The sequence below is a fragment of the Anopheles maculipalpis genome, chromosome 3RL, assembly GCF_943734695.1.
Source record: "Anopheles maculipalpis chromosome 3RL, idAnoMacuDA_375_x, whole genome shotgun sequence".
In the NCBI taxonomy this organism is placed as follows: Eukaryota; Metazoa; Arthropoda; class Insecta; order Diptera; family Culicidae; genus Anopheles; species Anopheles maculipalpis.
In genome coordinates this window covers 72,907,310-72,921,511 of record NC_064872.1, presented here as the reverse complement: position 1 = coordinate 72,921,511, position 14,202 = coordinate 72,907,310, and the positions used below count along the sequence as shown (strand labels likewise).

At 45.0% G+C, this 14,202-nt stretch overlaps 4 protein-coding genes across 4 annotated transcripts in view; 2 read left to right on the top strand and 2 right to left on the bottom strand.

Moving 5' to 3' along the window:
- Nucleotides 1–14,202, top strand: part of LOC126561524 (basic proline-rich protein-like) — a 360,034-nt gene that overhangs the window by 251,878 nt on the left and 93,954 nt on the right. The window lies entirely within an intron of this gene.
- Nucleotides 5,019–14,202, top strand: part of LOC126561288 (uncharacterized) — a 28,124-nt gene continuing 18,940 nt past the window's right edge. The window contains exons 1-2 of the mRNA XM_050217317.1: nt 5,019–5,034; nt 12,039–13,621. Coding sequence (XP_050073274.1) covers nt 12,061–13,621 — 1,561 coding nt within the window. The 5' untranslated portion in view covers nt 5,019–5,034; nt 12,039–12,060. The remainder of the gene's footprint in view (nt 5,035–12,038; nt 13,622–14,202) is intronic.
- Nucleotides 6,306–8,003, bottom strand: LOC126562455 (uncharacterized). Its single transcript, XM_050218967.1, has 6 exons — nt 7,703–8,003; nt 7,439–7,630; nt 7,176–7,367; nt 6,932–7,103; nt 6,640–6,719; nt 6,306–6,514 (listed from the first exon to the last, which is right to left on the bottom strand). The coding sequence occupies exons 1-6, from the start codon at nt 8,001–8,003 to the stop codon at nt 6,306–6,308; spliced, it is 1,146 nt and encodes a 381-aa protein (XP_050074924.1).
- LOC126562422 (uncharacterized) lies at nt 8,300–10,454 on the bottom strand. The gene is made up of 6 exons (XM_050218934.1): nt 10,080–10,454; nt 9,806–9,997; nt 9,497–9,688; nt 9,199–9,370; nt 9,043–9,122; nt 8,300–8,522 (listed from the first exon to the last, which is right to left on the bottom strand). Exons 1-6 carry the CDS (start codon nt 10,417–10,419, stop codon nt 8,323–8,325), a joined length of 1,176 nt encoding a protein of 391 aa, XP_050074891.1. The 5' UTR covers nt 10,420–10,454; the 3' UTR covers nt 8,300–8,322.

The window sequence follows — 14,202 nt, the reverse complement described above, 5'->3', positions numbered from 1 at the left end:
ATGTTCGACGTGCCTGTGGTTTGTTATTTTTAGTTCAAGATGGAACCATTTTGTTTGAGCTCCTGTTGAGTTCAATTATTATCAGTGCTGATGGACATTAAATTGCTCACTGATAGATGCTTTAAATGTCAATAAGACATTATACTCTAGAGCAAATTATGGGACCAATCCCACATTTTCCACTCTGAGCTTTAAGGATTCTGAGAATTCTGGAACATAAATAAACTTACATTTCCAATATTTCTATACAAATATTGATCTTGCTGAAAGGCACAATGCATCTATTGCACCGACCTAGATTCCGCGTGGCATTAGCACGTCTTGCTGCAGCTTTATCTTTCCCTGCAACAGTATCTCTAAAGACTTGGTCACGCGTTTGGCCTTGGGTACCGTTAGAAATGCAGTGCCCTCAATGTGCGAACCTTGTTACTGGTTTTCAGCTACGAATGCGACAAATGTACTGAGACCAAGGCAAATAAAAAAAAAAGGTAAGGTAAGTGGATTTACCGGTCACTCCCAGTTTATTTTGTGTGGAGAATGTAGTGCGGGATTATGTGGATAGCTGGTGTAGAAAATAACTATTATTTCTATACCGAGCTGTCCAACATTAACTATCCAGTCGCACGTGTCGCTCCGGGATAGTTGATGACGAGCTTCAGTAGTTGATGTTTTGGAGAAGTAAGGCGTTCAGTGTGACCTTGACTTGTTAGGCGCCAAGGTGGCTGTTTGGCTGTGGTTCAATTAGTAGATAAAAGTAGTCGATCAGAAAGAAGAATTTCATTAGGTGTTGATGTACAGCGTCAACACTTACCAGCTTATTTGAATAGTCTAATAACTCCAATTTCGTTTGACATCAATGGAGATCTTCTCAACAATAACATCGCATCGAGAGATCTTTTTTATATTTCAATCGAACAAAAAAGCTAAAAATAGTAAGCTAATTACAGGTTTTGCTGTTGCGAAGCGAATACAATTTAATTTCATATCGATCGAACATTCGGTCAGCGTCAACGTTGCCTTACGAGTGCGAGCGCAAAACTGCTCCTGTGTACGGGAACCGAACGTCCGGCTTGAGGTAGCCTACATCGATAGCGAAGGAGATGAAAAGCATTTTAATTACGATAATGATCATTCTAGCCTGTACAACACTTTGCCAGGCAAGGCTCTTTCGGATTAACTCCCTTGTACTCTGCCACGGTGGTGGCATAGACGATGTCGTGTTCGTAAACGCCTCCGGTGGTGGGCCACTCACATGGTGTGGCATGTTGACGTGCGTTCATTTCATTTGGCAGAAATTAACGTGTGAGAATGGTTTCGTCTATCCCATTTTAATGCTTCTGACCAATGCATTCGGGGTCCGCTTGGGCAGGGAGGAGAGAACCGTTCGGATGACTAAATCTGTGAGCAATTTCAATTCGTTTCGATTAAGACTTTTCGCGTACGAACCGATCCTGTCGAAGCAGGGCTTTCGTGTTTGGGCTACGCCTGACGGAGCATAATAGAACATGATATAATTAGGTGTAGGAAAGAGCTATTCTGTGTTTGGAAGCTATTTTTGTTTGCAAACATAAAGCTGCGCAGTTTTGATTTGACATTTTTGAAACATCTCCGTTCGTAGGAGCTTCCAAAAAATACACAAAAAAATATTTCTTTTTTACTCAGCCAAGCTGTAAAGTTGCACCAATTCGTCACCACTACCTTGTATAGGAATAACAAGTGCAGCTCTCAATGCGTGTAGCAATCGCAACAGCCAAGTGAGGAAAGCTTAAAATAAATTGAATAAATTAAATTTGTCCACCCGTTAGATTCTACCTTTAAATTAAAAGCGATCTAAAGCGATCTACATCCCGTCGCGTAAAGCAATCCACCAAGGAGGAAATTTGCCCGGAAGTTAACATCCTATGTACGGCAAACAGTTTCACGCTAACATCCGTGTTAACATTTTTCGATTAATTTTGCTGCTGAACAGTGGTGCGATTAGTTCTTTTTGTAGATTTAATCCTCCGCATATGAAAAAAAAAATCAAATCAAATCACAATACAAGATGGATAGCGAAAAACAGATTAGTTTGTGGCAAAGTAATAAATATGCAGTCTGTTTCCGACGATGGGTGTGTGGGTTTTACGATGAGATACGTCCAATATATTTGCCAAACAACTTTCGGTGTACAATAGTGATGAGCAGAAAAGTTTTTTTTGGTTGATAGGAATCGATTCTGGAGGAATCAGATTGTGGTTCGGTGTTGGAATCGTTTCCCAAATCTGATTCGTTTTTGGAGTTAAAATTTGTTGAATTATTAGAATAAATTCACAAAGATGATTCCTTAAGAAATCTTTTATTTTTCAAATTGTAGTCAAGGCAGGCTTTCTTTTAACGGGGTTCCAACATGAACACCAGGAGCTCCCAGTTATGAGTTCCCTTATACAAGTCAGCTGTCGGGGACTACTCTGCCTATCCAGGACAGGACTGACTATCCAGGACGGGTAAATATATCAAGGAAGCCAGTTATGACAGCTGGGTAGCTTTCCAAGACTCAAAAAGCAAAGAAGTAAATCAATAAGGAATAAAGCGGAGATTCGAATCCGGAAGTTTCTATTCCGATTCCGAATGCCCATCACCACTAGTGTACCGGTGTCCGAGGTTCGAATGAAGAAGCAATCCACTGACAGCCAGCTTGAATAATTTACATTATTCAGCAGCAAACGGTAGATAGGATAAAATGTGTTTATCGGGCTGTTGATAGGAGGATAGACGATGTGTCAGATCTCCGTAAAATGTATCAAGAGGTAAGCATTTGCCACAGGATGATTTTCAGCGCTTGTGATTCATTTTATTGCACGATATCAAAACTGTAAACGAAGGCGATATGATAGCTGGTAAGGTTTTGTCAGTTGATTAGCCAAAATCATCATCACTTTTGGCAAGGTACGCTCTTGTCTTGGGAAGATATTCGCTGTGTTGGTAAATTTTGTATTGAATTTATTTAATTTTATAGCTCAAAAGCTTTGGAAGGCACATTTTATCACATTTACTCATTCTCCTTTAAAATTCTAATTTTTTAAAGTTTATTTTCATGATAATAAATGTAACCATTATAGCATTTTCACACCTAAAGGCTCTTTCAAACTTAAAAGAACGAGTACAATGCAAACCGTGCATTATAAATTGGCTTTGCATGGTCAAACTCTAGCGGGGGTCTGCTATAAAAATTAAAACCAAAGAATTGCGAATAGCAGAGAGGGTAAGAACACACACACACAATCGGTACCAAGAGTATGCCAAGGATGAAGAAAATTTCATTTCTTAATTTTCTTCATGGTTAGCCCATACACATTTTTTTCTCTTCTGCTTGTGCGCCCAACACACCAAACAACCCGATGGTAAGTGAGATTTGCTTTGCTTTGTTCTCGTTCCGGGTGGCTTCATGTGCGTGTGCCGCTTAGTGGTAAGCGTTGGAGGTCATGGTGAAACAGTATTTTCTCCATTTTCGTAACAAAGAAAGACCAGCCGGTGAAGGATGGGAGGTTCACGGTGAATGTGTGTGCGCGGGGGAACTTTTTTTGTTGGTCTCAGTGTCTTAAGGAGGGTTGGTACATGGTGTCTTCTCCCTGTTTGCTACTCTCATTACATTCATTTACATATTCGCAGGAAAAAATGTATTTCACGGTCATCTAAGGGAACCCATTATGAAATATTCACCATGAATTTTATCTATCGTTTAGGGGATAAATGTTTCAAAATTCCTAATTTTCTTTTTAAAGATCACAAATATCGTTTGCTAAATAATTGGAAAAACAAAAAAGGGAGCATTTAAACATTTAAATAAATGCGAGCAATTTTCCAGTAAGATATTGTGTCGGGGAGCACAACATTTTATGTTCATACAAATAAATAAACAAACAAACTGAAGCATTTTTACTTTTCAACCGTAAGTGGGCTTTTCAATTGGCACAAAACACACATTGTGATGAAAAAAAGGGGGAAGAAATTATGTTTTACGCTTCACCACCCCACTGTTGCTGCGTGGGGGAAAATGTAACACAAACAAGCTATAAAAATTGAACAGTGTAGAGAAGAAAAAGATGAGAAGGTTCGAAAAAAGTGCTTAAAAATGTTTAAAAACGAAAAACTAATAATCGACACGATCAGATGCCGAAGGAAAGGGAAAAAACGAGTGAATAAAATAAGAAGAAAAAACGATAATAATAACTATCATAGAAATAAAGTGTGCCCATTAGGGTGGCGTATAGGCTGGCCTGCGTAAAATGCGCCACTTGATCGATATGAAAAGTTAAATGGATGACAGATGTGAAAATAAGCTTATTTGTAGAGCGCAAAACGCGTACCAATAAGCAAACATCCTTCACTCGGTAGTTAGGAGTTTGGGATTTCTTCTTTCTCTGTTGGGAGGAAAAAAAAAAAGGGAAAATGGGCAGCTAATGTTTAATAGTATTTTATTTATTTCTTTGCTTCGTAAAGCATTCCCTTGAGCCGGCGGGGAGTCTAATGATTGGTGTGAAAATAGCCATAAAATAAGCGGGAGGTAAAGTGTGTTGATTAAATGTGTTTTTATTTATCAGTTTTGGTGTATTGTTTTCTTTGTGCAAATTTTACTAATGATTGTTCATGTGATCATTTTTTCCATTTCAGATTATAAGAAAGCGAAACATCAAGAAAGAAGAGCAGTCCATCGTTTAAGCCCCGATTTTCCAGCCAGTTTATCAAAAACCGAACTGAAGATGTAAACGTTACTAAGCCGTGTGTAACTGTAACCCTTTAACTGACTGGTTCATTGGAAAATGGATCGTAAATTTAAAGCACACTAAGCAAGCAGAAGGCAAAAAGAAGCCGCCGCCACATGTACGTTTGATAGAACACGGCGTCAAATGGTGGTGGTATATTGTCTTTCGTAGGCAGTACTTAAAGCTTGAAGTGAAGTGTACTGCAAAGAGGAAACACAGAATCCAACCTATTACACCGGAGAGCGTTGGCAGGGGAGAAGAAGCTTGTCGCTGCTGATTTATTTCCTGTGAGGTAAGTGTCTAGAACTCGAATGTGGTGCAAAAGGGGGCAACTTTTATTGGGGATTGTGTCATCCAGCGGACTGTTGTTCTGCTGGAACACACAAACTCTTCACACCACCTGCCGTAAAACTTGGACAGCAGCAGAAGAAGTGCATACACTCTACGGGGTCTGATCGGTGTTGTCGGACAAGTTGACATGGAGTTGTAATACAATGTAATTATGCCGTAGCCGCTCGGTTGGACTTTGCCGGTGAGTTACTGGCTAAAATTAAATGTGTCACATGGTTGGAGTGAAGTGGTTTTTTATAGCATCACAACAGGGGGGGTAGGGGCATATTTGTTTATTTCATTAGACCGTTGAAGATGGGTTACAAGAGGTGCAAGGGATAAGAAGAGGAGATCTTATTCTTGGCATAACGACACGCTAGGTCATGCCGGCTATTTAATGGTTTGAAGGACTTATTGATAGCACGTGGTCCGATAGTCAGTTCCCACACTATCCGGATAGTGTGACAACCGGGCCGAAACGAAGATGTGGAAGGATGTAGCTAAAACTTACCAATTTTAAATAATGCTACACCCAAAAATAGTAAGTAAGCGGCTTGTTCCAAATTGAAATTTGATCTGTCATCCACTCAACTCACTCACTGGTAAACGGATTTAAACTGTAAAACATACCGACCTTTGTACTGGACTTTTTTTTGCTGGGATTGCAAAAACCCAAGCTATCCAAGGCACAACAACTCCGTGCATGCTTTACAAGTCCGCAAGCCACTTCCAGTTACACTCTGCAGGTTCCTTCCAACTGTAAATCGTGTATTGGAAAGGTCAGGCGTTTGCCCTGCAGTTCGGAATGTTTACCAGGCTGTTTTTGTTTTTTGTCGTTGGTGGGCCCGTTCTGTGAAGTTATAGCCGATTGCGCTCAACGTTGGATGGTGTTCCTGAGGTGTTGAGTTACCAAAATCATAACAATATTGGGCATCACTGCGTCAGATTCGGGTGTGGTCGAGCAAAGGATATGCTTGCGGTAAATGCACTTGGGGAATAGCCCTGCCAAGGTTTCCAATATCAATGACGTTAGATTCTTTCGTCTTCATTGTTCACCAGAGAATAATGGTGGTTGTGTGTGTGTGTGTGTGTGACAAACGCACGACGTAAGCAATTTTTTTGCGGCGGTCGGCTAATGTATCACTTATCGCATTTACTGCGTTTTTATTTCGTCTTCTATGAACTTCAAGCGTTCAGCTGCAGTAGAGTAGACGCCATCCGCCATCCATGCCGTCAGTCTTCGTCATAGAAAGCGGAGTTGTAGATGAACTTATCGCATGACTCATTCGGGGCGACCTCTGTCGTTACCACGAACCCATCGCTATCTACGCAGAAAAGTTGGCCATTCTGGTCCTGAGAGTACTCGTAGTTTCCGTTGCCACCGCAGGCCAGCGTAAACGGTATTCCAGCCTCCCGGTAGATGATCGTATCGCGGGCACAATCTTCATTCGGAGACCGAGATTAGACAGGGAGATAGTGAAGAGATTAGCAGCTGATGGTGAAATGATGAATTGCCGTCCGGAGTGAGTTTTGGGACACCGTTTTAGTACCCTCTCCGGCTACTTACAGCAGTTCACCGATGAAAGCATACTGGAGCGTATCTGAAACGAACCAATCTTCTTTCCGTCACGCCAAGTGCAGTAGACACTGTGAAGAAAAAAAAAACGTTGAAGATGAAACCATGACCGTGAACCGTTAAGGCAACAGCTTTAAGCTATTAAAACGAACGACCTGCGCGAGGTGAAAGCGATAAGACACATCGTCTCTAAGAGAGTTTAATGTTTCCCTGTTTTTGGTGGGGGCGTCCCTTTCGAGCACGAGCCCCCTCGGAGCACGTTTTACGCGCTGGAGATACTTACACACCATTCTCAACCTTGTACCGACCGTAAGCACCGTCGTAGTCGCACGGAATCTCATTGAAGGTTACACCAACGGTACCGCGCGTGTAGAACTTCTTGAGGATTATTTTCTGCGCATGGGCAGCACTTTCGCATTGGCGCAGGTACGACTCACCGTGCAGGGTACTGTTATCTGTGAACCGGGAAGGTTACCGGGAGTCACTTGAGTTGCTCGCACGCAGCACGCACTAGAGTTTATACTCACAGCAGGGTAAAAGCTGCCAAAGACTATCGTGCACTACGGTTGTTCCCAGCTGGACACTTCCAGCAAACTCATCCGCGCACCAGCACAGCCCGGAGTCGCACTGGAGCTCCTCATAGTTACCATTCTGGGTGCAGTGGAGTGTGACATCAAAGCGACCCTCTTTCTCTAGCTTGTTGCGTCTTCTACTGCATTCTTTAGAGATGGGACCGTAGAAACAGTCGTCTAAGTGTAAGGTTTCTTTAAAAATCAGTTTGATTCCTCACCGCAGGTCATTCGCTCGGTGTTCCGGTACCAATCCCATCCAAAGATTCGTTTACCATCCTCACTGTAGCAGAAGCAGCGGCCCGATAATCGATCTCCACGGCATTGCTTAGCCGCGTACGTACCATCCAGATTGCACTTCGGGATCCAACCGACCAAATCTCGATCTAGATGCATCGTATGCAGACAAGTTGCTACGACACGAAAGCAACAAAAACTGGTGCATTACTATCCACAGGATATCTAGGATCAGGCTTCAAACTTACAGCGATCGTAAATACACTTGCGTCCGGCACACTTTAGTCCAGGTGCACACCAGCGATCCGGAATGTTCAGATTGCACACAGCGAGATACGTACGGCCGCCACGACAACCGGGGCAGCAACCATTTAGCGAACCACCCGAGATCAGTATTTCGCCCTTGGCGCAATCCTCCTGACGGATGGAAGAAACACATCCGTATGATGAATCACATGTCGGAGGATCCACTGCCCCGACGGTGATGATAAAGTAGAGGCTCAAAACGAGTGACAGAATCACTTTTTCGCGGAATCTTAGATAACTCATCGTAGAGTGCCCGTCGGAGGTTCTTTTTGGACTAATAAATACTACAACTTACCGACGAGGCGAACCTAACTACCTCTTGATGGTTGGTGCATGGTCGTCCTGCTATCAGTTCTTTTTTTGGGGAAATTGATTTTCGATGTAACCCCGCGATAAGATCACTCAATTCGACAAGCGAAGAAGCCTTTCCACGATGTTCACCTTTGCGTGCAGCAAACAGTAAAGATTTTGTTGTGACTGGTATAAGACACTGTGGGCCGAAAAGTCCGATTCGTGTTGTAGAACATAAAACCATTTTATTGAACAATGCATATCCGATTCGTCACAGCAAACTTGCGCCGAAAATGAACTGCTCACAGTTTGTCTGGGCCGGTACGTTCTCCGCCACCACGAACCCGTCCGGATCGACGCAAAACAGTGCACCGTTGCGCGACTGTAGCGGCACATAGTTACCGTTTCCTTCGCAGGCCAGCTCCATCTTCCGCCCGGCCAGCATGAAAAGCTTTAGGTCGCGTGCGCAATCTGTGTAGTTTATGAGTAAAGTGCGAAATAGACGCTTAACATACACACGGGCCGCGCTGAAACAATGTGTGTGCTTACTGCTACCATTTCCAGTGGCGTGTCGGTGTGGATTGACGGAACAAATGGGGTTGCGGTGGAATGCCGTAAACGTGTTGCGTGCGGAAAGGTGCCTATTCTCGTTAAGTAACCGCGTTATGACCAATTTGTTGCGCCGGATGATGAAAGCGTATGCATCCTGTGACCGGTTGTGTGAGAGTGTTTCGTATTGTTTGTGTCGATAAGCGGTCGTAAGAAAATGTTTGTAGCGGAAGCATTGCATAGTGTAGTGCAAATTGCATAGCTTTGGGCGCAAGGTGGGTTTTAGAGCAACGCTTCAATGGGTGCGCCTAACGGGTATGCAATTTCGGTGTGGTTTTAAGCAGGCTAGAAGCCAGATTGTTTCTCACAAAGATGTTCGATCATTGAGCGTTCAATGATCAAGCATCCAGCATGAGACATAGTAAAATCTGTGTCTACTTACTGCAGTTCATTGCTGCCAGGGTTTGTAGTGACGTTTTGTAGGGATCGATTTTAGTGCCATCGTACCATGTGCAGGAAGCTCTATAAGTATGCAAAAGAAACACCTCAGCAAACCATTTCCCTACACACTTTTCATACAAATGGGTGACTAACGTACTCTTGTCCTTCGATAATGTACCGCCCGTGTCCGCCATCGTACTCGCACAGTGTATCGGTGAACGTTACGCCCGTGTGCCCGCGGATGATGAATTGTTTGCGTTGAAGTATCTGCGAAAACGCTACACTTTCGCAACGTCTCAGATACTGCGCCCCGTGAAGTGTTCCGTTATCTGGAAGGGGAAACGAGACAGAACCGATATCGGAACGGATGGATCCATTCATCACGAGCATCGTTCGCCTGTGTTCGATGTGTGTGTGTGTTGCGAGTTTCTTGGAGTGTTTCGTTTCGTACTCACAGCACGGTAGCAAAGTCCACAAATCCTCTGGAACGGCACGAGTTCCGGGCATTTGGAAGCCAGTTTTTGAATCGGTACACCAGCAAACACCTTCATCACACTGCAGTTCCTCGTAGTTTCCGTTCTGTGTACAGTGCAGCGTTACATCAAACCTGCCCTCCGCTTCCAGTTCCGCCCGTCGTCGACTGCAAGCTGTGGGAGACAAACCGTTGATTGAGTTGGTCTTTTAGAACGTATCATTAGACAGCTTCGGCGTTATCACACCGTCTGTGTGATAAAAGCTCGCGATGTGTGCCATAGAGTACCGACCGCAGGTCATGCTTTGTGCCTCACTACGCCAGCTCCAGCCAAAAACGCGTTTACCCTCGGCGGAATAGCAAAAGCACCGTCCGTTGATACGATCTCCGCGGCATTGTTTGGGTGCGAACCGGCCCCGACTATCGCACTGCGGAACCCAGTCAATGGTATCGGGAGGTACGTGATACGTCGATAAACAGTCTCCTGGCCAGACAGAACGTGCCAGTGAAAGGTTAATGTTAATGACAGGTTCCAGTCACCTGGCACAGTCTTGGTACACACTCACCCGTATTCAAGCGGCAAACATTACCAAGTCCACACACCAAACCCGGAGCACAGGGAGTGTCCGGCAGGGTAGGATCGTCCGTTGTTGTAGTTCCAATGCCGCACGGTGTCCCAAGGGGAAGCCCACGGACACAACCGGGACAACATCCACCGAGGACAGCCGTCGGCGACCAGAACTCGTCCGGATTCGGACAGGAAGTGTCAACGGGATATGAAAGACATCCGAGCGTGCTGGAACAATCAGGAACTAACTTTGTGGAAATTGGATTGGATAACAAAACCAATGTGATTGCGTGCAAAACTTGGATCTTCCAGGATTCCATTTTGACTGGTGTCATCATTGGATTGTGGCTACAACTCAACTGATGAACGCTCATCTGCTGCAACAGCAGAATTGTGTAGTGTTTTGCCCTCTTGAAAAAAAAAAGTTATATCTGGTTCATGAAGGCTGTCTCAAGTGCCGGTACCAGTCATCGAGTGTTCTATTAAGCCTGTGCATAGCTCGGTAAATCGGGTCTACGAACAACAGAGGACCTTTGGGATCTGCAAAAAGGCCAATCTTTCGCTGGAACTGTACTTATCGCGGAGCTTCGTGTAGCTAAACAAGGCTTCCGAACCGGCGTAACAGCACCTCTCGTGACAGTGTTATCAGCGGTTGTCTTGATGTTTGTGATCCGGCGTCGGCAAACGCGACAGCACGGGCAGTTGGCAAACATACAGTCGTATTTTTTGTGGCCGATCGACCGGACGTCGTTAGTTAGTAGTCGTCTTAGGAAGTGCTCGAACTGAAAGTGTTTCGTTTGTTATAGTTGGATGTTGGAAAGACAATTCTAGTTTTATAATTCACTTGGAACTTGTGGATGAGTCATAACTACTTAAAGTGAAGATCAAGTAGATAGTTCAAAATGGATGTGAGTATCAGAAATAAGGTTTTTTCATGTAAGAATGTCGTATATTTACCTGTTTATACAAATAATCCATTTAATCTGCAAAGTAACCTCTTGGAGTATTTATTTTGTGTACATTTGTGCGTAATTTGCTTCGCTATCTAAAGCGGAACAGGTTTAAAAAACATTAATTCAATCAGTTTTAATTTTATCCCTCATTCTGCTCACTACCACCTGTGATAGGAATGTGCAGTTCCTCCGCCCAGAGTCGTACCTTCGCAACCGTTCCCCGTTGTGTGGGTTTATGACATCACAATACATACCAGCGTATCGAAAAGAACGCGAACGATTTGATAAGGCACTTTTACTGCCTTATCGCGTACGAAAACGGAACGGAACGCTTGGACAAGACAGTGGAGTCCCGATGATTGCTTGTTTTATATACTTACAACTGCTTCCCTAACCAAGAGTGAAGAACACCTCCGGGAATGATTTTTGATGCGTTGTTTTCGGAAGTAGCGGACACAAAATCGTATCATTTTGATGAACAATCAAACCTAAACCGATGCCAAGGTTTGAATTTCTTTTTTGAAGAATGCTTCGTCGTCTCGTACCGCCTCTGTAGTACCGACCAATGTGATTGAAAATGTTTGTAGTGTTTGTGAGTACGGTTTTCAACGTGTGACACTATCTTGCATCACAGAAACACTATCTTGCCCGCGGGGTAAAATCAGCAGAAAAGTGTTGTTTCAACATGATATCTTACAATCTGCGCTGCGGTGTACTTGTGTTGAGCGCTAATCTGCGAATCAGTGGCGATACATTTCACGACCTAAGAGCGCTGGTACGGTTGTCTAATTGTGTTTTGCAAGTAGCAAATGAATTCTGAAGATAATTTAAATGTTGTTTGCATGACAGAACTACAGCTGGGTATGGAGGGACGGTAAATGTGAAGTTCTTGAAGCGCTAATTCTAAAATCTGTTGAAAATGGTTAGCTTTTTTATGAGACACATTCTTATGAATTTGTGTTTGATAAATTCTAATGTTTAATTTATTTTTTCTTCTCTTGTAGGATCGCAACGAAAGCATTGAACATGGAGAAATCTACAGCCACCGCTCATCCGGCATCGGGTGCGGGGCCTAAGGTGTCCCAGATAGCGAATCTGTTCCAACGAAAGCCCGTCGAGCTAGCACAGGACATACCGACGCGAGGTGACAGACCCGCTACCGACAGTAGTACCACCGCAACACACTCCCCAACAGCAACGGTCGTGCGAACGGAATCACACGCCGCCCGTTTCAACAACGCTCGCGCCCTGTTCGAAAAACTCGGCGAAGGGCGCGTTAATCGTCCACCGCCGTTCAGTATTAAGATGTCACATTCCAGCAGCAAGGAGGACAATCTGTCCGATATCGGTTCCGGCCCGGACCGATCACCATCGCCAAAGAGAAAGCAAATGCAGCAGCAACCGCCGTCAGCGATCAGTAACGGCATCGGTAAACTTGACTCGAATCGCATCCTCAACCAATCCCGGCTAAAGTCGGAAAAGCCCGAAAAGCCAGAGAAACCCGAGCGAAAGTTTAACTCCCGTGAGCTAATCGAAAAGCAAAAGAACTGGACGTCACATTTCTCGAAAACGCGCACAACGAAGGGTAGCGGTGCGAGTGATTTTAATCGGTGTGACATCATCCGGACAGTACCAGGGACGGGTATCATTGCTGGGGCCGGTTCAAACTCCTCGGTCACTGCTGCGGCACCATCGGTCGGTTCGGGGCCAACCACCAATGGAAACTATTCAGCCATTCCAAATGGAAGTTCAAAGGAGCAGCTGCCTTTCGTTGCGGAGCGGAACGGTCCAGTTGTGAATCATGGGCATGCGCCCCTTATTGGTAGCCACCATCGGCTACCATCTCCAAGCGAACCCCCGCCAAGCCCGCCAAAGCGACAGACACCTCCGCCGCCACCGCCGGAGAAAGGGCCGCGGACGGCGAACCTAAGACAAAACTCATTCCCGAGCCCAACAAAGACACCGCCAGCGGTTCCACCTCATGCCACCGATCCAAGCTCGCTTAGCCCAACGAAGATGAGCCCGGAGAAGCTAAAACCTCCACCGAGACAGGCAGAACCACCTCCAGCTAATGCGACTCCGCACGCTAACTTACCTCCGGTGGCACCGGTGCGAAGTAGCACCACCGTACTTACCACGGTAAATCACCACCAGCAGCAACAGCAGCTAGCAAGTGGTGCAAGTATCGAACAACAGGTGCCACTGCCACCTCCACCGGAAAAGGCGATCCGTAAGAAATCGCTCGAGGGCAACCTGGACGAACGGCAACCGGGGCTAGCGGTTGGTAATGGAAGCAATGCTGCAAGCTTCAAGTATCCCGAGCTTGGTGCCCTTGCCCGAAGGCAATCGTCCGAGAAGGATACCGGCTCGGGTGGGCTTACATCGCCCGCACATGCCATCAGTTCTTCGCCGAGTCCAGGGGCGAGTGCTTCATCGGGCCCGTCGTCGCCGATTCACACCGAGGACGAGAAGCAGGAGAATGAATCGACGGAAAAGCTAATGAAGGTTGGCAGCAGCGAGCGGGAAGATTCGCGTGCCGAAGATTCACCACCGGCCAACGAGGTGAAGACGGTAGAGGAACTAAATGGTGAGTAACAAGAACTCCTAGCAAATCTAGTATTTCAAATTATGTTCTACTGCGTTTGATGTTAGGTGACACATGTATGCTCTTCCAACTTTAAACTCCTTGAACTTTAAACCATAAAGAGATAAGCCAATCGTTTTTACAAGGAAACAGATATATCATCAGGACAAACGATATTTAAGGGATATGAATTCTTGTAAATGAAATAAATATCTCCATCGCACTCGAACCACGACAACTGACACCGCCATTGTTTGCAGTCACGGAGTCTTGTTTCATTAGGACCCTTCATTGGCAACACGAAGCAGCTTATATTGAACACTTCACCCGACACACATCTCGGGATGTTGCTGGCACATAACGGGACACAGGAGCCAAACAGTTGTTCATTTTCAATGGCTTTGTCCTGTGCCAGGAAGTTGCTAAGGAACGTGCTACTAGTGCGTACTCGAAGTGCTTGTGTGTGTATGTGTCTAGAGAGTACACTGCGCTTCATAATGGCTTCACTAGATTCAGCATGGAACGTGACCCTGCATACATGTGTGTCTTTGGAGTGTGCTTACAACCCTTTTGCAGCTGGCGAT

Excerpts from the sequence above, each read along its gene's own strand:
- LOC126562455 (XM_050218967.1), bottom strand. The coding sequence starts at position 8,003 with ATGAGTTATCTAAGATTCCGCGAAAAAGTGATTCTGTCACTCGTTTTG. Across the intron at positions 7,631-7,702 it reads CAAGTGTATTTACGATCGCT|CAACTTGTCTGCATACGATG; the intron begins GTAAGTTTGAAG and ends TTCGTGTCGTAG. Across the intron at positions 7,368-7,438 it reads CACCGAGCGAATGACCTGCG|AATGCAGTAGAAGACGCAAC; the intron begins GTGAGGAATCAA and ends CCATCTCTAAAG.
- LOC126562422 (XM_050218934.1), bottom strand. The coding sequence starts at position 10,419 with ATGATGACACCAGTCAAAATGGAATCCTGGAAGATCCAAGTTTTGCAC. Across the intron at positions 9,998-10,079 it reads TGTTTGCCGCTTGAATACGG|GAGACTGTTTATCGACGTAT; the intron begins GTGAGTGTGTAC and ends CTGTCTGGCCAG. Across the intron at positions 9,123-9,198 it reads TACATTATCGAAGGACAAGA|AGCTTCCTGCACATGGTACG; the intron begins GTACGTTAGTCA and ends GCATACTTATAG.